The 21,427-nt window shown below is 48.9% G+C and overlaps 1 protein-coding gene across 1 annotated transcript; it reads left to right on the plus strand.

The window, feature by feature from the left end:
- The first annotated feature begins 7,987 nt into the window (after positions 1-7,987).
- ARMC12 (armadillo repeat containing 12) lies at positions 7,988-19,790 on the plus strand. The gene is made up of 6 exons (XM_032253535.1): positions 7,988-8,487; positions 9,144-9,289; positions 9,511-9,645; positions 17,799-17,972; positions 18,117-18,188; positions 19,415-19,790. The coding sequence occupies exons 1-6, from the start codon at positions 8,244-8,246 to the stop codon at positions 19,745-19,747; spliced, it is 1,104 nt and encodes a 367-aa protein (XP_032109426.1). The 5' UTR covers positions 7,988-8,243; the 3' UTR covers positions 19,748-19,790.
- The last annotated feature ends 1,637 nt before the right edge of the window (positions 19,791-21,427 follow it).

Here is a 21,427-nt window from a genome sequence, read left to right on the forward strand (position 1 = left end):
ATTCTAATTTTTTTCTTTTTTTTGCTCTCTTGCCCAGGCTGGAGTACAGTGGTGCAATCTTGGCTCACAGCAACCTCCGCCTCCCGGGTTCAAGCCATTCTCCTGCCTCAGCCTCACGAGTAGCTGGAACTACAGGCGCGTGCCACTACGCCTTGCTAATCTTTTGTATTTCTAATAGAGACAGGGTTTCACTATATTGGCCAGAAGGTCTTGAATTCCTGACCTCAGGTGATTCACTCGCCTCAGCCTCCCAAAGTGCTGGGATTACAGGCATGAGCCACCACCCCCGGCCTAATTTTTTCTATGTTTTATTGCTTAGTTATGTCCTGCAGTATTTTAAACCCCTTCTCCAGCAGCCTGTAAGCTCCTTAATGGCAAGGACAGTGCCAGACAGCAGACATCTACTTATTTTGAGAAGCAGGCCTGAAATACTTTGGAGGCTGTATGAAACTTGGGTCTGGATCCTGGTTCCAACATTTAGCAGTTTGGCCCTGGATAAGTCTCTTGAAACCTCTCAGAGCTAGTTTCTTCGTCTGCAAAAGGCACTAGTAACACTTGTCTTGTAGACTGAGGGGCAAAAGTTACAGAGAATACAAAACACCAGGAAAGTGCCTGTTGCACCCAGTAGTTTATTATATTCCTTCCCTGCATGCTTAGAGCCTTTCCTGAATTGCGAGAAAGGTGTTCCTGAACTACTGCCCATACTGAGACACTTTAAACTTCAAAAGGGACACTGTTAATAATTACGTCGGTTCCTGGGTTCCTGGGACGCGGGGTCACCCTACCCTAGTTCACAACAACTGGCAGGGGTTGGATGGCAGGCAATGTCCCAGTGCCTAAGCACGGCGCCAAGCGTAACGCTTAATAAGGGCCTGTTGAATCGACGAGCTAACAGAAGCTGACCCTCACTCCATTTTTTGGACATCATTGAGTGAAACAAATTGAAAAGCCCGCCCACGCCGCGCCCCCACCCCCACCTCATCCCAGAGCCACCCGCAGCCTCAATTCCCTGAGGTCTGCCCTTCGCTAGCCCACCGCCCCGCCCCCGGTTGCCTTGACATCGGTGACGTCACCGAGGGGCGTGGCACCTCTCCATCCTCTCCCAGCGCCCTGGGCCCCTCCGCATCCGAACCTTGGGGGGAGGATGATGTTAGTGGCGCTTGACACTACTCGCCCCCCGCCAGGCCAGCATCTAACTACGCCCGCCTGGCCGCCTTTCTCGGGCGCGCAGTTGTCTCGAGTGTGGGTACCCCACCTCCACCCCACCCTCACCAGGGTGAACTATAGGGGGTTTCACAGTGCCGGATCCCAGTGAGCCCTCCACCCCTCCACCAGATGCGGGCCACAGATCCTGAGAACGCGGGCCCAGCGCTCGCCCCTTGTCGGGCAGCCCTCTTGCTCCACGTCCTGGGGGGCGGGCGGGAAGAATGGGACCCCCGCCCAGGAGGCGTGCAGGCGCCGCTGAGCGCGGGAGAGAAGGAGTTAAACTAGGTGCCGGCGCCGGGCGCGGCGGGAGTGGGGGAGGGGAGCGAAGAGAAAGTGAGAGCGGGGGCGGAGCGGGGACGGGAGCGAAAGAACATCCTGTGCCCGTCGCCGGATGCGCGCGGGGGGAGGAGGTAGTCCGGGGAGGGAGAGCAAGACGGGGGGAGGCCCGGGGCGGGGAAAGGCGCGGCCTCCTTCCCCCCCCACCCCCTCCTCTGGGGGCGCTGGCCCCCTCCGTCCCCGCGCCTTCGCTGAGGCTACGCGGAGGCCCTGGAATTTGGTTCCCGGGCCGGAGTAGGCGCTAGCTGGGAGGAGATGATCTCGGAGAGTATGGAATCCACGTCAGGGCAGGGGCGGCCCCCAGCCTTTCATCTCTTGGCTTTCTGCAAGGGAAGCTCGCACGTGTTGAGCGTCCCCTGTGCACCGAGAGTACACACATTCTCTCAGTCAGTCCTGACAGCGGCACTTCCAGGCAGTAGACAGGAATTCACAGACTCGCGTTCTAGAGGAGGAAACAGACTCAGATTATGGAATTTGTCCAAACCTCACACTGCTGGGATTTGAATGCAGGCCTGTCGAACTGCAATGGGCTTTTCATTGGAGTTTAGGGTAGGGTAATTTCCCCTTAGCTTCTATGCACACAAGTGCTCGGCCGCTGCAGCGTCAACCTCGGGAATGGCTGTGTCTTTTCGTAGGGGACCCCTAAGGGAATGGCGGTGTCTTTTCGTAGAGGACCCCCAACAGCATCTGGCTGGAGCTTCTGTCATTAACTAGGCTCAAACACCCATTGCCAGGATACTGGTAAAGAGAATGAGGAAGTGGCCTTAGGGTTCTACAGGTAGTTGGATGGTTCTTAGGAACACAGTTCAGGGGAATGTGCTCCTCATTTAGATATTTGTGGGGGCTTCAAACAGGACTCCATAGTCACTCAAGGCAGTTACATGGATTACAGGAGTTGGGATTGATTCACTTTTAAAAAGACCAGGAAGTCCTTTTGTGGTGGCTCAGGCCTGTAATCCCAGCACCTTGGGGGGGACCCAGGCAGGCAAATCACCTGAGGGCAGGAAGAGTTTGAGGGCAAATCGCCTGAGGGCAGCCAGGCCAAAATGGTGAAACCCTATCTCTACTAAAAAATACAAAAATTAGCCAGGTGTGGTTTTGTGCATTCCTGTAGTTCCAGCTACTCGGGAGAATTGCTTGAACCTCGGAGGAGGAGGCTGCAGTGAGCCAAGATCATGCCACTGCACTCCACCCTGGGTGACAGAGCAAGACTCTGTCTCAAAAAAAAAAAAAAAAAAAAAAAAAAAAAAAGGCCATCGCAGTGGCTCCTGCCTGTAATCGCTGCACTTTGGGAGGCCGAGGTAGGAAAGATGGGAGGATCACTTGAGCCCAAGAGTTCGAGACCACATTGGGCAACATGCATGGCAAAACCCTGTCTCTACAAGAAAATACAAAAAATCAGCTGGGTCTGTTGTCACACGCCTGTGGTCCCAGCTACCTGGGAGGCTGAGGTGAGAGGGTGAGGTTGAGCCTGGGAGATCGAGGTTTAGTGAGCCATGATAGTGCCACAGCACTCCAGTTGGGGAGATAGAGTGAGACCCTGTCTTAAAAAGAAAAAAAAAGCAAAAAAAACCCCCAAAAAATCATGACCCTCATGAGAGATAAGGGAGTAAGTGGAAGGAAGGGCTGACTCATGTGCTTTTCAGTCTGGGATGGATTGAGTGCTACCATCTGTGTTCTCACTGCCTACCCACACCCCACATGTTGTCCAGGTGAAACCTGCTAAGATAATTAGGATTATGGTCAACATTTGTTGAGCTCTGTGTGCTGGGCACTTTTCCAAGTGCTTTACTTAATCCTCACAAACAATCCCATGAAGTAAGTCTGTTTCCATTTTACAGGAGGGGAAAATGAGGCACAAGGAGATGACAAAGCTAAGTCCGTGACTGAAATGGTTTTTTGTCTTTTTTTCCCCCCTAGATGGAGTCTTGCTTTATTGCCCAGGCTGGAGTGCAGTGATTCTATCTTGATTCACTGCAAACTCTGCCTCCCGGGTTCAAGCAGTTCTCCCCAGCCTCCTAAGTAACTGGGATTATAGGTGCACACCACCATGCCCAGCTAATTTCTGTATTTTTTATGAGAGATGGGGTTTTCCCATGTTGGCCGGCTGGCCACTCCTGATCTCGTGATCTGCCCGCCTAGGTCTCCCAAAGTGTTCGGATTACAGGCGTGAGGCACACTGCCCCGGGCCCTGAACTGGTTTTGAACCCTGGCTAGAACTCATACTTATTTACTAAACGCAACTGTGCTTAACATGATGAGAACATCAGCCTTGAAGGTAAAAAGCTGGCATAGCCTGGTGCGGTGGCTCACGCCTGTAATCCCAACACTTTGGGAGGCCAAGGTGGGCAGATCACGAGGTCAGGAGTTCGAGACCAGCGTGACCAACATGGAGACACCCCGTCTATCCTAAAAATACAAAAAATTAGCTGGTCATGGTGGTGCATGCCTGTAATCCCTGCTACTCGGGAGGCTGAGGCAGGAGAATTGCTTGAACCTGGGAGGTGGAGGTTGTGGTGAGCCGAGGTCGTGCCATTGCACTCCAGCCTGGGCAACAAGAGGGAAACTCCATCTCAAAAAAAAAAAAAAAAAAAGCTGGCATAGATGTCAAAGAGGTCTGTGCTTGGGTAGCCCATGTCCTTTTCATCGGTAAGGGCAGGAAAGTAACTCATAGCCGGCTTTATTTTGGGGCTCAGACTTCTCTTTAACCAGTGGTTCCAGATTTCTGGATTTGACAGAAAAAGCAAGAAAACAAATGAAAGCCAGGTTCCCATAGAGTTGCAGCTTTTAATTTATGCTCCCTAAGATCATGCAGAGCCAGGCATGGTGGCTCACGCCTATAATATCAGCACTTTGGGAGGTGGAGGCCAGCAGATCACCTGAGGTCAGGAGTTTGAGACCAGCCTGGCCAACATGGAGAAACCCCGTCTCTACTAAAAATACAAAAATTAGCCAGGCATGGTGGTGCGGGCCTGTAATCCCAGCTACTCAGGAGACTGAGGCAGGAGAATTGCTTGAACCTGGGAGGTGGAGGTTGCAGTGAGCCGAGATGGCACCATTGCACTCCGGCCTGGGCAACAAGAACAAAACTCCGTCTCAGAAAAAAAAGAGAGAAAACAGCATGCGTGCAGAACATACCTACCATCTATTATCACCATCATTAAAGAAAATACTTTTTTTTTTTTTTTTTTTTGAGACAGGGTCTGGCTCTGTCACCCAGGCTGGAGTGCAGTGGTGTGATCTCGGCTTACTGCAAACTCTGCCTCCCAGGCTCAGGCAGTCCCACTGCCTCAGCCTCCAGAGTAGCTGGGGCTACAGGCACACACTACCACACCCAGCTAAGTTTTGTATTTTTTGTAGAACGGGGTTTTCACCATGTTGTTGAGGGGGTTTCACTTGAGCCCAGGCCAGGCTCAAAATCCTGGGCTCAAGCGATCCACCTGCCTCAGCCTCCCACAGTGCTGAGATTACAAGTGTGAGCCACCATGCCTGACCTAAGAAAATACATTTTAATTTCCTCAAAATAGGAATGACAACATCTGAATCAAAAACAATTAGTCCCGGCTGGGCGTGGTGTCTTATGCCTTTAATTCTGGCACTTTGGAAGGCCAAGGTGGGTTTACTGCCTGAGCTCAGGAGTTCAAGACCAGACTGGACAACATGGCAAAATCCTGTCTCTACCAAAAATACAAAAAATTAGCCAGGTGTGGTGGTGCATGCCTGTAGTCCCAGCTACTTGGGAGGCTGAGGCAAGAGGATTGCTTGAGTCTGGAAGCAGATGTTGCGGTGAGCCAAGATCCAATCTGGGTGACAGAGTGAAAAACCCTCTTCTCAAAAAAAGGAAAAAAAAGGAAAACAATTATTCCCAAGAAAAGATGGTCAACGGACTTTAAACCAACAAATAGACATTCCTTTGTCTTTTTTGTTGTTGTACTGTGGACTAGTGAAAATGTCACTCTGGGAATGACTTGCCTCTAATCTCGGAATCATTTGAGGGCAGAACGAGAAGAAATTGCTTTAGGTGTGGCAAGAGGGAGTTAGTTAGGTTGCAGCCAAGAAAGAACATTTTTTGGAGGTTTTTTTTTTTTTTGAGACACAGTTTCATTCTTGTTGCCCAGGCCGGAGTGCAATGGCACCATCTCAGCTCACTAACCTCTGCCTCCCAGGTTCAAGTGATTCTCCTGTCTCAGCCTCCTGAGTAGCTGGGATTACAGGCATGTACCACCATACCCAGCTAATTTTGTATTTTTAGTAGAGATGGCTTTTCTCCATGTTGGTCAGGCTGGTCTGGAATTCTGACCTCAGGTGATCTGCCCACCTTGGCCTCCCAAAGAGTTGGGATTACAGGCATGAACCAACGCGCCTGGCCTTTTTTTTTTTTTTTTTTTTTTTTGAAATGGAGTCTCGCTGTATCACTAGGCTGGAGTGCAGTGGTGCAGTCTCACCTCACTGCAACCTCCGCCTCCCAGGCTTAAGCAATTCTCCTGCCTCAGCCTCCCAAGTAGCTGGGACCACAGGCATGCGCCACCACACCCAAATAACTTTTGTATTTTTAGTAGAGACAGGATTTCACCATGTTGACTAGGCTGGCCTCAATCTCTTGACCTCGTGATCTGCCTGCCTCAGCCTCCCAAAGTGCTGGGATTACAGGTGTGAGCCACTGCACCTGGCCTGGAGGTCTTTAAACAACAGATGAGCATCACATGTGCTTAGGAAGCAAGGGTTGCAGAATCAGCTCCATGGGATGGAGGGGCCAGTAACTCTGGGTCCCACCCTGGAGAAGGGCAGAGCAAGACCTTGTTTTGAGGGACTTATTCCCAGATCCACCAAAGTAGCCTTGGAACCTACATGACAGTTCCCATCAGGCAGTCGTTTTCTGCCCGGAATTCAGTGGAGATGCGATGGGATTGCATGGCAGTAGGGAGGCTTCCATGGGCTTCTACTCACCCCTCACTGCAGGGAGTCTGTGTAATCACCCACCTTGGGGCTGAGTACTGGGAATGACCCTTGAGGAGGGCTGAGGATGGAAGAGAGCAGGGGAAGAAAAGCAACCCAGGAGTGTTGCTTGTTTACTGCCTGCTGCCTAGGGTGTAATGGGCCACGGTTCTGCATGGGCGGGCCTGGCTGGCCGCAGCATCATTGGAAATGCTGTTTTTTGTTTCCCTACCTCCCTCTATCCTGGGTGCAGCCCAGGATCCAGAGCCTTCTGTTCCATTTCTCCCAAAAAGGGCTCAGGACCAGGTAGGCGAACACCTGTTCTGGTACAGCGTGCTCAGCACTGGCTATATACCTGGCCCTAGTTTGGAGCTTGCCACTTGCCTATTCTGTAACACAAAATGGGGTCAGAGGGTGTGGGGAGACCATGCTGGGGAAGAGAGAAGGGTCTGGTCTCACCTGCCCCGTCTTAGTGGTGGGGATCAAGGCCTCTACAGGTGGGCTCACATCTTCTGGGATGGTGGCATCTTCTGACTCCAGAGGACTCCCCAAGCCTCATCTCACCTATGGGGAGGCTGAGAGGTAGTACTTCCAGATTTAGTTGAAAGGCACAGACTTACCCACATTTTAATCCTGGAGTTTCAGAATGGTAAATTTGAATCCCTTTAGGTTACAAGTGCAGAAACAGACTAAGGAAAAGGCGATCCCTCTCTCCGCCAAGATCATTCTGGTTAGATGGGTCCGGAGCCCCAGTTACTAGACTCTGTCATTGTTCTGCCCCCAGGTTATTAAAGAATGACAGAACACGACTTAAACCACCTGCTAAGTACACGATTCTGTGTTGGATACTGGAGATGCAAAGATAGCTGTCCTCAAGAGCTTTATGTCAAACAGGGAAATGCCAGGGCAACACGTAGACGCTGGAAAAGGGTGGGTTTGCCGCAGAGTCTGCATGTTTCTAAGATGCTCCCCTTCTTTTCATCCTCTGATGCGGGGAGGGAACGCTACCTGAAGAAACACCCCAAAGCCCAGGGGTAGATTTAGGGTGCAGAGATCACAGATAGGAGGGCCAGGGAAGTAAAGGAACAAGGCTGTCAATGGGCTCACCCCAAACACCTGTCTCACAAATGCCCTAACGCCCTGGCCCAGAAATGGACCTCTGCTTCCCTCTAGTGGGTGAAAGGCAACCTCTGGAGCTGCCTACCCGGGCCCCGCCAACCTTGCTCCCTTGAAGAACAGGGGATATAAAGGACCTTCTGCCCTCTCCTTTTTTTTTTTTTTTTGAGATGGAGTCTTGCTCTGTTGCCTGTGTTGGACTACAGTGGCGCATTGGCTCACTGCAACCTCTACCTCCCAGGCTCAAGCAATTCTCCTGCCACAGCCTCCCAAGTAGCTGGGATTACATGTGTGCACCACCACGCCTGGCTAATTTTTTTGTATTTTTAGTACAGATTGGGTTTCACCATGTTCGCCAGGCTGGTCTTGAACTCCTGAACTCAAGTGGTCTGCCCGCCTCAGCCTCCCAAAGCGCAGGGATGATAAGCGTGGGGCCATTGCACCTGGCCCCATCTCTTTTCAAGCACCCCTGGCTGCCCCATTTCCTGACCACTGCTCTCCATCCCATCATCTCCCCAGTTTCCTTTGTTGCCTGGGTTCCGATTCTCAGGAACCCTGGTTCCTGACCCTGCCAGAGTTCTGGTTCCGGAAGGCCCCCCACAGGTACCTTGGGCCTAGCTCTCACCCAGGCCCAGGGCAACACTGAAGACATGGGCAAGAGCATCCCCCAATACCTGGGACAGCTGGACATCTGTAAGAGTGTAGTTAGCCTGGCCACAGGTGCCGGGGCGATCTACCTGCTCTACAAGGCCATCAAGGCCGGCATAAAATGCAAGCCACCCCTCTGTAGCAACTCGCCCATCTGCATCGCCCGTGAGTGTCCAGTCCCTGGGGAGAGGGCTCTGCCCCAGGAGGCACCTGCTCCCGAGGCCTCTGCTGTGGGAGGGCCCAAAGGTGATGCCTCCAAGTTCTGCTTTCCTTCGTCTTTCTCTTCTCCATCTTCCTCTAGCCCACCCTGCAGCGCCCTAGGCAAGGCCCTGCTAGAAATGCTAGCTCAGGGTCCCTGGATCTCACTCAAGTGGATCCTTAGACTCATCTGGTAGATCTCCAACTACTGCTTCACTCTGGCTTCTTGGAAACTTCAGCAGCTCCTCCCATCCCTTTTTTGCCCGAAGAGCTTGAGGCTTTAAGGAAAGGGAAAATTGGCGGACTTACTGTATGACCAGAGCTTCCCCTAGTCCATACGGTACTTTTGGGTAGAGTAGGAAAATGAGCCCCTTCTGCAAGACTCTTTATTGCCATCTGCTGGAATATCATTGCCATATACTGGTAATGATGAAATACTACTTGTTACCACCATATGCCAGACAATTGTTAGAGTAAATGGACAAATCTATGCTGTTATGTTACGGACAATACAGCATAAGATAGGGTGCCCTTGTGCAGTAAACATTCATTCAGTTGTACATGGTGGTCCTGCCTATGGCGAGAAAGCTTCTCTGAAAAGGCAAGGCAGCTTTGTCCCCAGGTCCCTGTCCCCTACTTCCCAACCCCATTCTTTTCATGACTTCTGAGTCCACAGCCTGAACTGGGCTGGGGGCGCTGTCTAGGCCTGGCAGTCGAGCGAGAGCGGCACGGGCGGGACTCGGGTGAGCTCCGGAGGCTCCTCAACTCTTTGGAGTGCAAACAGGATGAGTACGCCAAGAGCATGATCCTGCACAGCATCACTCGCTGTGTGTACTTGTTGGAGGCTGAGGTGAGGGAAGGGAAGCAGGAGGTCCTCCCTAGCCAGCCTGGCCCCTGGGGGTTACGGCCGATCCCTGCCCCTGGACTGGCCAGACTGTATCCTGGGACCTGTCTCTTTCGGGCTGATAGCGGGACGGGTGTGCTGAGGGATCTTGGTGACGGGAGTGGGGGGGCAGTGGGCCCAGAACACCCGCTTCTCCTGCCTCTGCCATCTCTCCCGACATACCCCAGGCCTCTGCTTGTACGACGGATGACATCGTGTTGGTGGGTTACATGCTGGATGACAGGGACAACAGTGTCAAAACCCAAGCTCTGAATACGCTTAAAGCTTTCTCTGGCATCAGAAAATTCAGGCTCAAAATCCAGGTGAGCCCAGGGCAAGTGGTGGGGCAGGCAGGAGGTCTATAATCCTTAAGTCCTTTAATTGGTGTAGGATAAATATTCCAGAAATTTGTTTGGGTGTGAATTTGTAACCCAGAAATAAGTGGGAAACGATGGTCAGATTTCCAGCAGGGTCATGAAGGCCTTTGAATTTTAGGATGAAACTGAACTGAGGCACTAGTGATATCTCTGAGCCCCAAATAATAGGACCCCCCCCCAATATCCCCCAAGCTCCCTGCCACTGCCACGTTCTGACAGCAACCAATTCCCAACACTGGCTGGTTGTTCAACAGTTTAATTCAGTTCTGACACTAACTATCCATAGTTAGGCCAGACCTCACAGGTTAAGGGCTGAGTCTCCCAAAGCTTCCCCCCAACTTCAGGTACCCGTCACAGGTCTGACTTCTGGCCTGCTGTGAATTCGGGGGTTCCCACAACTCCCTTTTTAGATTTAGTAATTTGTTAGAATGGCTCACAGAACTCAGGAAAGGACTTTACTTACCATTACTGGTTTATATATATATATAAAGGACATAGGAACAGCCAAACGGAGGAGACACGTAGGGCAGGGTGTTGGGGAGGACGCACAGAGCTTCCAGGCCTGTTCCCGGACCAAAATGAGGGTCTGGCTGCTATTTCTTGTGGCCCAATAACGAGATGCAGATGAACTGGGGAGGAAGAGGTGTTTATTTCTGTAACCAGTTACAGGGAGAAGGCTTGGAAATTATCGCCAGACCAACTCAAAATTACAAAGTTTTTCAGAGCTTATATGCCGTCTAAGCTATGTGTCTGTGTGTAAGTGTGCATTCATTTAAAGACTTGATTAACTTCCTCTAATCTATAACTAAGTTCTGAGTCCTGAACACCTTCCTCTGGAGCCTCAGTAATTTACTTAATGGGTCCAGGTGCTGGGGTGATTACCCTTATTTTGTCTCCTGCTAAATCAAGGAGGTTTAGGGTGTTCCTTCAGACCCCCAATAAACTTGTTTGTGGAGGCCTTGGGGAGCCTCTTCAGACCCCCAGTAAAACTTGTTTAATCCTAAATGAGTCCTGTTAAGAATTCTTTCATTATTTTGTCATGCTTTAAGGCCCAGGAAAGGCCCAAGCAAAACTCTTGATGGGCTTCTGTTACACTCCAGCCTTTGTATGAGGTCACTGGCTTTTAATATTTAACTTAACTGAGCAGTCAGTACTAAAACAGTTGTTAGGGAGGTCTGCCACAGGCCCACTTGAGGACTGCCCTGCTGTTCAGCAACCAGGAAGCTCTTCGAACCTCATTAGAGGTTTTTATTACATAGTCTTGAGGAATTAAGTCATGTGCAGCTGCTCACCCCTCCCAAGATGTTGGGGGTGAAGCTGAAAACCCCAGCCTTCTAATCATGCGTTGGTCTTTCTGGTAACCGGCAGCTATCCAAGGGCCCTGCCTGGGGTCACCCCTCCTTAGCATAAGCTCTGTTGTGACCAAAAAGGACTGGTTTGCAATAACAAAGGATGCGGCTGTCACTCAGGAAATTCCAAAGGTTTCAGGAGCTCGGTTCCTGGAACTAGGGACAAAGATCAGACGTATTTTTTGTACTCCATCCCCTGTGCCTGTGTTGATCAGAGGTTGGTGTCAGGGTTACGGATTCCTTCTCCACTACTCCGTAGAGAAAATGTAAAACACTACATGTCACTTCCCCATTTCCCTGTTATCATGCTCCCAGACTTACTGTTCCACACCCATCCTCCCTGCTTTCCTGCTGGTGCCATGAAAAAAATGGCTTTCTCCCCGTCTGTGGCCAGTGATAGTCTCAATCCTGCCCCCCACCCCTTCCTTGAGGGCCTCTCTGATTGCTGATGCCCTCTACCCCTGGCGGTCTCCCACATTCCCCGTCAGCACGCAGTGGGCTTCAACCCCTCCCATCTTACATAGCAAAACCAGAAAAGCCTCTCCTTTGACGTCTACATCTCTTCCTGGCAAATAGTCTGTCTCTCCCAAATTAAAAAAAGAGTAAAACTTGCAAATATTGTATATGTGTAAGGTAGAAAGAATAACAATAGAACAGAACATGCCCAGGCCAAGAAAGAGAGCACAGCCCCTCCCACATCTCGGCTGCCTCCCCACCAGAGGCAGTCATTGGCCTGCATTTTGTTTAGAGTTCTGAATTTTCTTTGTAAGATTACCATATGTGTATGTATCCCTGCATACTCTAGCAGGGCACAGCAGATAATAAAGAGGTAAAATATAGTCTGGTATGTTTTTAAGCTTCATGTACTTGGAAATAGATGGTTTCTTTTCTGTGGTTGGCCTTTTCTCCCTGCTGTGTTGAAAGGTTCATCCTTATTGGGCAGCTCTCCTTTCTTTTTTTCTTTTCTTTTTTTTAGACAGAATCTTGCTCTGTCACCCAGGCTGGAGTGCAGTGGTGCGATCTTGGCTCACTGCAGCCTTGATCTTCCAGGCTCAAGTGATCCTCCCACCTCAGCCTCCCTAGTAGCTGGGACTATGGGTGTGTACCACCATGCCTGTCTAGTTTTTGTATTATTTTGTAGAGATGGAATCTCGCTATGTTTCCCAGGCTGGTTTTGAACTCCTGGGCTCCAGTGATCCTCCCACCTGGCTCCCTTTCACCGCTCTGTGGTGGTCTCTTTCGTGAATACCCTGCCACTTGCCCATTGTGAGGCGTTTGCGTTGTTACCAGGTGCTTGTCACATCCACATTGTGCTGTGAACATTCCTATGTTTGTCTCCCTTGTGCACCTGAGAGAGGATTCTAGGGTGTGTACGCAGCAGTAGAATGACTTGGTCAAAGGGCATACCCAACTTTTCCAGGAGGGTGGGATCCATTTACACCCCACCAGCCCTGCACGAGTGTTCTGTTGTGTCCTAACCTCACTAGCGTTTGATAATTTCAAATTTTAATTTTTTTTTTTTTAGGCAGAGTCTTGCTCTAATGCCCAGGCAGGAGTGCAGTGGCACGATCTTGGCTCACTACAACCTCCAACTCCCAGCTTGATTCTTGTGCCTCAGCTTCCAGAGTAGCTGGAATCACAGACGTGCACAAGCACGCCCAGCTAATTTTTTTTAATATTTTTGGTAGAGACAGGGTTTTACCATGTTGGCCAGGCTGGCCTCGAACTCCTGGCCTTAAACGATTCTCCTGCCTCAGCCTCTCAAAGTGCTGATTAGACATGAGCCACCATGCCTGGTTCACATTTTAATTTTTGGCATCAAACTTTTTTGGGGAAAAAATTCCCTTGACATATATCCTCAAAATATGTACACTATGATGACATATCAACAAAAGTAAACACACAAAAGATTAAAAGTAGATTGAGAAACAAACAGATAAAAAGACCTAGAGATCTCCACTTGCTGCCTCATCCCTCACATCCTTCAGCCTTCTCAAGTGCAGTGGTGCGATTTTGGCTTACTGCAACCTCCACCTCCAGGACTCAAGTGATCCTCTCACCTTATAGCTGGGATTACAGGCATGCACCAATATGCCAGGCTAATTTTTGTACTTTTTGTAGAGGTGGGGTTTTGTAGAGGTTTTGCCACGTTGCTCAGGCTGGTCTTGAACTCCTGAGCTCAAGTGATCCACCTGCCTCAGCATCCCAAAGGATGTGGTGGCTCATACCGGTAATCCCAGCACTTTGGGAGGCTGAGGCAGGTGGATTGCCAGTTCGATACCAGCCTAGCCAGCATGGTGAAACCCCATCTCTGCTAAAATACAAAAGTTAGCCGGGCATGGTAGCAGGCACCTGTAATCCCAGCTACTTGGGAAGCTGAGGCAGGAGAATCACTTGAACCAGGGAGACAGAGGTTGCAGTGAGCCAAGCCTGGACACTCCAGCATGGACAACAGAATGAGACTCCATCTCAAAAAAAAAAAAAAAAAAAAGGGGGGAAAAAAAAGGCAAAGATTTTGGGACCCGATGCCTGGAGAATTCAGTTCAACAGGAGAATGTTGTTTTTCACAAATCCCCCAGGAAATTCTGATGCAGGCGGCCTGAACCCTACTCTTCCTTTTCCCCAGTGTCTGTATCCTGAGGACCTGACCCCTGGTCTCTTTCCAGGTGAAAGTAGTTACTCCCTGATCTCAATTTCCATCTAGTTGTGCCCTTCTGGATCTCGGCACCCTGTGGGCTCCCCTGCCTTCCCTATAGCCAGCTGCTACTAGGCATATCCACTTAGATACCCTCCAAGTCCTCTAATTCAACACATCCGAAATGGAGCTCACCCTATTCCGTAAGTCAGGCCAGAGGGCTCTTAGGCCATCAGGCCCTTTGGGTCTGCCTCGAGGTTCTCAGTATTAAGCGCAAGATTGGTGATGGGCTGCACCTCCTTGCCCTAACCCCAACCACTGCCTGCTTCATGCTCTCACATGCTCCCATGCATCTGCTCTTCCCTCGTTCTGAAACGCTGCCCCGGACTTGCTGACTCCAACCTGTCCTGCAGGTCTCCTCGGCTAGGGAGGGGTGGGGGCAGGGAAGGGCAGGATACCGATGGGAATGCTCACTTCCACTCCAGGACTCTTGCTTCGTCTTACATGGCCCATAAAGGTGAAGCTTGCGAGGTTGCCTGTCTTTGATAATACCTGTAGGTCCAAGCATTTTACATCTTAGAACCTAAGATCCCTTTATTCACTTAATCAATGTAATATTGAACACTGTGCCAACATACTGTTCTAAGTACAGGAGAGAAGGCAGTAAACAGAAGAGGGAAGATCCCTGTGCTTGCCGAATTTGTATTTTAACAGGGCAAAGCAAGCAATACACAATAAGCAAAATATATAGTGTGTTTCATGTGGTCAGTGCCATGCAGAAGAGTAAAAGGGTAGGGGTGGATAAAGGAGGTTGGGTGCGGGTGATGCAGTTTTCAAGAAGAAAATCTTCTGGGACATTGGGCTTGGTGAAGAGTCCATGACACCAAAAACATGACCTATAAAAGGAAAATCAATACATTGGACTTTATTAAAATTAAAAACATTTACTCCATGAAAGATCCTTTTAAGAGGATGAAAAAACAAACTGCCGACTGGGAGAATATATTTGAAAACCACGTATCTGATAAAGGACTCAGCTAGATTATATCAAGTGCTTTCAAAACTGAATATTAGGCCAGGAGTGGTGGCTCACCACTAAGTGGCTAGTAATCCTAGCACTTTGGGAGGCCAAGGCTGGAGGATCATGAGGTCAGGAGTTCGACACCAGCCTGGCCAGCATGGTGAAAGCCCATCTCTACTAAAAATACAAAAATGAGCCAGGCGTGTTGGTGGGCGCCTATAATCCCAGCTACTCAGGGGACTGAGATAGAAGAATTGCTTGAACCTGGGAGGCGGAGTTTGCAGTGAGCTTAGATTGCACCACTGCACTCCAGCCTGGGTGACAGAGTGAGCCTCTGTCTAAAAACAAAAACAACTCTGAAGGTTAAAACAAGCAGTCCAATTAGGAAATGGGCAAAAGACATGAACAGATATTTCACAGAAGAGGATATATGGATGGCAAATAATCACATGAAACGATGTTTAATATCACTAGCCGTTAGGGAAATGCAATGAAGACCATGCTGAGATATTACTATGTACCTATTAGAAGATCTAAAATCAAAATTAGTGACAATACCAAATGCTGGCAAAGATGTAGAGAAACTGGATCTTTCATATATGGCTGGTGGGAATATAAAATGGCACAGCAACCACTCTGGAAAATAGTCTGATAGTTTCTTTCAGAACTAAACATATATTTACCAACAGCAGTTGAACTCCTAGGCATTTATCCTAGAGAAATGAAAACTGACATCTGCCCAAAAACCGGTATACAATTGACAGCAGTCTTATGTGGAATAGCCCCAAACTGGAAACAACCAGAAATGTCTGTCAATAGGTGAATGGTTAAACGAACTGATATAGCCATCACCATGGAATGCTACCTAGTAATAAAAAGGAACATAATATTGATATGCATAACAACTTGGATGGCTCTCAAGGGCATTATGCTGAGTGAAAAAAAGCCATTCTCAAAAGATCACACAAAAGGTGATTTCATTTATGTAACATCTTCAAACTTGAACGGTCATAGATAGAGATGGAAAACACAAGTGGTTGCCAGGGCTTCGGGCTGGGGGAGCAGGTGGAGTGACTCTAAAGGGGTCTCTTGAGATAGATCTTTGTGGCAATGGGACAGTTCTGGTGGGATAATCTGTTGGTGGCAGTCATGGTTACACAAATATGAGCATGTGGTGAAATGACATAGAACTATGCACACATATTATACCAATTTCCTAGTTTTGATATTGTACTATAATTATGAAAGATGTGACCGTTGAGGGGAACTGGGTAAAGCGCACATGGGACCTCCCTGTACTATTTTTGCAACTTCCTGTAAATTTATAATCATTTCAAAATAAAGGCCAGGCACGGTGGCTCACACCTGTAATCCCAGCATTTTGGGAGGCTGAGGTGGGTGGATCATATGAGGTCAGAAGTTCAAGACCAGCTTGGCCAACATGGAGAAACCCTGTCTCTATTAAAAATATGAAAATTAGCTGGGTGTGGTGGCGTGCACCCGTAATCCCAGCTACTCAGGAGGCTGAGGCAGGAGAATCACTTGAACCCAGGAAGCGGAGGTTTCAGTGAGCCAAGATCGCACCACTGCACTCCAGCCTGGGCAACAGGGTGTGACTGTCTCAAAAGAAAATGAAATAAAATAAAAATAAATGAAAATTTAAAAAATATGTGTGTTACACGTGATAATGCTATAGAGAAAAATAAAATAACAGTGAGGGTAGTAAGGGAGGCTGGGATGGGGGTGGTTAGGGAAGGGCTTACTGAAAAGGTAACGTTTTAATAAAGTCTTAAAGGAGGTGAGAGAGTGAGTTGTGAGTCTCTGGGGGTAGAGTGTGCTAAGCAGAGAGGACAGCCTATGCAAACACACACTAAGACAGGTGTGGGCCTGGCATGTTCGTGGACTACCTATGAAGCCATTGTGATGGGAACCTTGGCTGTGAAGGAGAGAAGATGGAGTCAAAGAAGTGGTAGGGAGAGAGGGGCAGAACATATCGGACGGTATGCCGTTGTAAGGACTTTAGCATTTTTTTTTTTTTTTTTTTGAGACAGAGTCTCGCTCTGTCACCCAGGCGGGAGTGCATTGGTGCAATCTCTGCTCACTGCAGCCTCCACTTCCTGGTTCAAGTGAGTCTCCTGTCTCAGCCTTCCAAGTAGCTAAGATTACAGGTGTGCATCACCACACGCAGCTAAGTTTTGCATTTTTAATAGAAACGGGTTTCACCATATTGGCTAGGATGGTCTCGAACTCCTAACCTCCTGATCTGCCCGCCTCAGCCTCCCAAAGTGCTGGCTGGGACTTTGGCTTCTTACACAGAATGAAATAGGGGCTCTTGAGCAGAGGAATGACATATCTAACATGTCAGCTGTTCTGAAAGTAGATGCCGGGAGGCGAGAATGGAAGCTGGGAAACAGGAGCCTGTTGCAAAAATCCCGATGAGATGACGGTGGCTTGGAAGAGGGTGGCAGAAGAGGCGGTGATGAGGAAGGGCTTGATTTTTGATAGATTTTGAAGGTAGTGCCTACAAGATTTTCTGATGGTTGGAAAAGGGGTGTGAGAGAAAGGAAGGAGTTGATGCCAGCAATTTTTGGCCTGAGCAACTGGAAGGAAGGTGTAACCCGTAGCTGAGACAGGGAAAGCTATAGAAGGAGCAGGTTTGGGGATGGGGGAGCATGTTAACTCTGAGAGCTCTATTAGACATTCAGGGAGAAAAGTGGAATTGGCTGCTGCATATGTGAATCTGGAGTTCAGGGGAGGGGCGGCATAGCTGGACCTAGAGACATAAAGGGGAGAGTCACCAGCATGTGGATCGTATTTAACACCATGAGTCTGGATGATACCAGTAAGGGAGTGAAGCAGGTAGAGAAGAGGAGTTTGGGCAGAAGCGCTAAGAAAGAAGTCTGTGGAAAAGAAGCCAAATAATTTCAGGGCAGTGGGAGTGGCCAACGGGGTTGAATGATGTTGAGAGTTAGGGAGAACTGTCTACTGGGTTTGGCCCAGTGGACATCCATGGGGATGGTGAAGAGTGAAGTCAGATACTGGAATAATGGTGATCACTTGTACAAGCAGGCCCTTCTGTTCTCCCCCACCCCAGGAACACGCCATCAAGGTACTCGAACTGATCTCTACCATCTGGGACACAGAACTGCACGTTGCAGGCCTCAGACTCCTCAACAACCTTCCGCTGCCCGACTATGTGCATCCGCAGCTGCGACGGGTGATGCCTGCCTTGATGGAGATCCTGCAGTCAGACTACATCCTGGCACAGGTGCCTGAGGACCACGGCCAGGGCCTTGCCTTGCTGACCAGCCCCAGCGCAGCATTCAGAGGGAGGAGGAGCAGAGGTTTATGTCTTCCTTGCACGGGCCCAGACTCACCTGCCTTCTCATGCTTTACTCTTTCCTTTATTCAGGTGCAAGCCATACGTCTCCTGAGCTACCTGGCACAGAAGAATGACCTTCTCTATGACATTCTCAACTGCCAGGTGAGAAAGAAATTGAAGAGGGGCTGATGAATGCCAACTCAGGTATTGTGGGGAAGGAAGAATCATGACATCTCCAGACAGGTTTACCCCTGACGAATTATTTTATGTCTCTTCCTGCCTCTGCACTAAATGCATTGAAACCCGTCCCTCTTCTGTTCCCCCAAGTAGAAGGAGACTCCATATGTTGGAAGGGGGATTCCCCTTTGAGGAGTTTCCTGAACTCTGAGAGTTAGGAACACAGGAGACAAAACAAAAGTTAATGTAGGTATTTTAATATTGGGGGGAAATGACTGTGGCAAAGAGCATTATTAGGGATAGACAAGATTAGTCTGTGATAATCAGTGGTTCAGTTCACCAGAGCAGTAGGGCAACTCTAAACTTTCATGCACCTAATAACATAGTCTCAAAATATATATGACAAAATTGAAAGGAGAAATTAACAAATTAACCACTACAATTAACAAATATACCACTGCAGTGGGAGATCTGGAATATTTTAACCACTCTTGCAGCAACTGATAGATAAGAAAACTAAAACTAGTGAGGATACACTCTTTTTTTTTTTTTTTTTTTTTTTTTTTGAGACGGAGTTTCGCTCTTGTTACCCAGGCTGGAGTGCAATGGCGTGATCTCGGCTCACTGCAACCTCCGCCTCCTGGGTTCAGGCAATTCTCCTGCCTCAGCCTCCTGAGTAGCTGGGATTACAGGCACACAACACCATGCCCAGCTAATTTTTTGTATTTTTAGTAGAGATGGGGTTTCACCATGTTGACCAGGAGGGTCTCGATCTCTTGATCTCGTGATCCACCCGCCTCAGCTTCCCAAAGTGCTGGGATTACAGGCATGAGCCACCGCGCCCCGCTGAGGATATACTCTTAATGAATAACACAAATAAGTTTGAGCCATTAGACATAGCCAGAACAGGATTAAATGCATAGTCCTGTCAAGCACACACACAATATTTGTGAAAATAAGTCACACACTAAGCCTCGAAGTTTGTCTCAACAAATTTTCCAGAATGAATATTACCGTATCACTCATGTTTTATGATCACAAGGCAATTAAGTTAGAGGATAGTAATAAAAGAAAAACTAAAAAAAATTACTATACACTTAAGTCTGAAATTTAGATATATTGGGGAGTTTAGGCAGTAGGAGGATATAAGAGCAAGAATTTTAGAACTTGCCTAGGAGTTCATTCCCATTCTCTCTCTATTCTCATCCTAGGTTCACTCCAACTTCCTAAGCCTGTTCCAGCCCACACAGCCAGGGAGTATCCTGTATGAGGTACTGGTGTTTGCCGAGCGGCTAAGTGAGGGCCGGAATGCACCCCACTACCGTGCCGTGAAATGGCATTACAACGAACAGTCCCTGCACGAATCCCTCTTTGGGGAAGAGTCGCGACTGGCAGACCGACTGCTTGCCCTGGTCATCCACCCTGAGGAGGATGTTCAGATCCAGGCCTGCAAGGTCATCGTCAGCCTGCAGTATCCCCAGGACTTGAGAGCCCGGTCCTCCACCTGCCAGTCCAGTCGTTCCTACTTTAAAAACACGGAATAAAATTAAGGAGAGCCAATAAATGAGTATGAGAGAGAAACTTGAAGTTTCTTGAAGCTTGGATGTTTGTCAGTGGCCTTCCAGGGCTGGGTAGAGATTTCATTCAGCATAATCTCTGCTCCAGCATGTGGCACAGCACAGGTTTATCTCCCAGAACACATCCCCACTTCCATGTCTGGGGGACTGGCTCCCCTCTTCTCTTGCTGCTTTTCTTTTTTTTTTTTTGAGACGGAGTCTCCATCTGTCACCGGCTGGAGTGCAATGGCATGATCTTGGCTCACTGCAACCTCCACCTCCCACGTTCAAATGATTCTTCTGCCTCAGCCTCCCAAGTAGCTGGGACTACAGGCACCCACCACCATGCTAGGCTAATTTTTGTATTTTTAGTAGAGATGGGTTTTCACCATGTTGGCCAGGATGGCTCTTGCTGCTTTTCAAATCAATGTGAAGCCATTGGCTGGCTTCACATTGTGAAGGGGGTTAGAAGAAGGCAAGCTTGGGGATTGAAGGCAAAGATAATCAACAGGACACAGTATAGCGTTGGATTAGTTAGGATGTGCCAGGCTATGCCGCAGTAACAACACTCACACCTCAGTGGCTTAAACATGGCAAAGGTTAATTCTTGTTTACATTGCATGCCCAGTGCAGATCAGCTCGGGGGTGGAAGGGCAGGCTTCTGCTCCACAGCACGCTCATACAGAGAAGCAGGCTGAGGGAGCCTTCTTCATTGTGTTTCTACAACTATTACAGAAGGACAGGGAATGTGGCAGTGATAACTGTCACCACTTCTGCTCACATCTCATTAGCCAAAGCGGGTAAGGAAGATCATTTTTTCCATGTGTCCCAGGAAGAACTGATGACACTTGGTGACAGCATGAATGACAGAGAGCTGTAGGCATACTCTGGGTCAGAAAGGGAGCTCTGGAGTCAGAGTGCTGGCTTCCAGTCCCAGCTCTGTCATTTCTAACCGTGTGACGTCAGGGGGACCATTAATCCTATTTGAGCTTCAGGCCCCTCATCTGTAAAATGCATTTAAGAATAGCCCTTATTTCATGAGGCTTTTGGGAGAATTAAAGGGGGATGAGATAATGAACGTAAGGCACAGCGTTCTGCATTCATTTCTCAAAGATGTGCTCTGAGGAGCTATGAAATCATCACTAAGAAAACAAAAGATCCGCACTGGGGAGGTCCTTGGAGAGTGTTGCTTCCAGGGTTTCTCCAGTCTCTTCAGGTTACTTCTCCACGAAGCACTCTGAAATGTCATTGAAACTTAGCTTTGGAAACCAGAACAATGGTGTGAGTAACACCATAACCGTGAAGTTTCCAGAAACAAACCAAATACGGTCACTCATTTTCCGATTTTCCCATTTATTTGCATTTCCCACTTTTCATTCTTTTTTTTTTTTTTTTGAAATGGAGTCTCGCTCTGTTGCCCAGGCTGGAGTGCAGAGGCTTGATCTCGGCTCACTGCGACCTCCACCATCTGGGTTCAAGTGATTCTCCTGCCTCAGCCTCCTGAGTAGCTGGGATTACAAGCATGTGCCACCACGCCCAGCTAATTTTTGTATTTTTAGTAGAGATGGGGTTTCACCACGTTGGTCAGGCTGATCTCAAACTCCTGACCTCGTGATCTTCCTGCCTCAGCCTCCCAAAGTGCTGGTATTACAGGTGTGACCCACCATG

Source organism: Sapajus apella, unplaced genomic scaffold (assembly GCF_009761245.1).
Source record: "Sapajus apella isolate SASKATOON/1434 unplaced genomic scaffold, GSC_monkey_1.0 scaffold83, whole genome shotgun sequence".
Classification (NCBI taxonomy): domain Eukaryota; kingdom Metazoa; phylum Chordata; class Mammalia; order Primates; family Cebidae; genus Sapajus; species Sapajus apella.

Bases quoted from the DNA above. Each gene is read 5' to 3' on its own strand.
- ARMC12 (XM_032253535.1), top strand. From the start codon at position 8,244: ATGGGCAAGAGCATCCCCCAATACCTGGGACAGCTGGACATCTGTAAG. The intron at 9,290-9,510 runs GTGAGGGAAGGG...GACATACCCCAG, and splicing joins TGTACTTGTTGGAGGCTGAG to GCCTCTGCTTGTACGACGGA. The intron at 17,973-18,116 runs GTGCCTGAGGAC...TCCTTTATTCAG, and splicing joins CAGACTACATCCTGGCACAG to GTGCAAGCCATACGTCTCCT.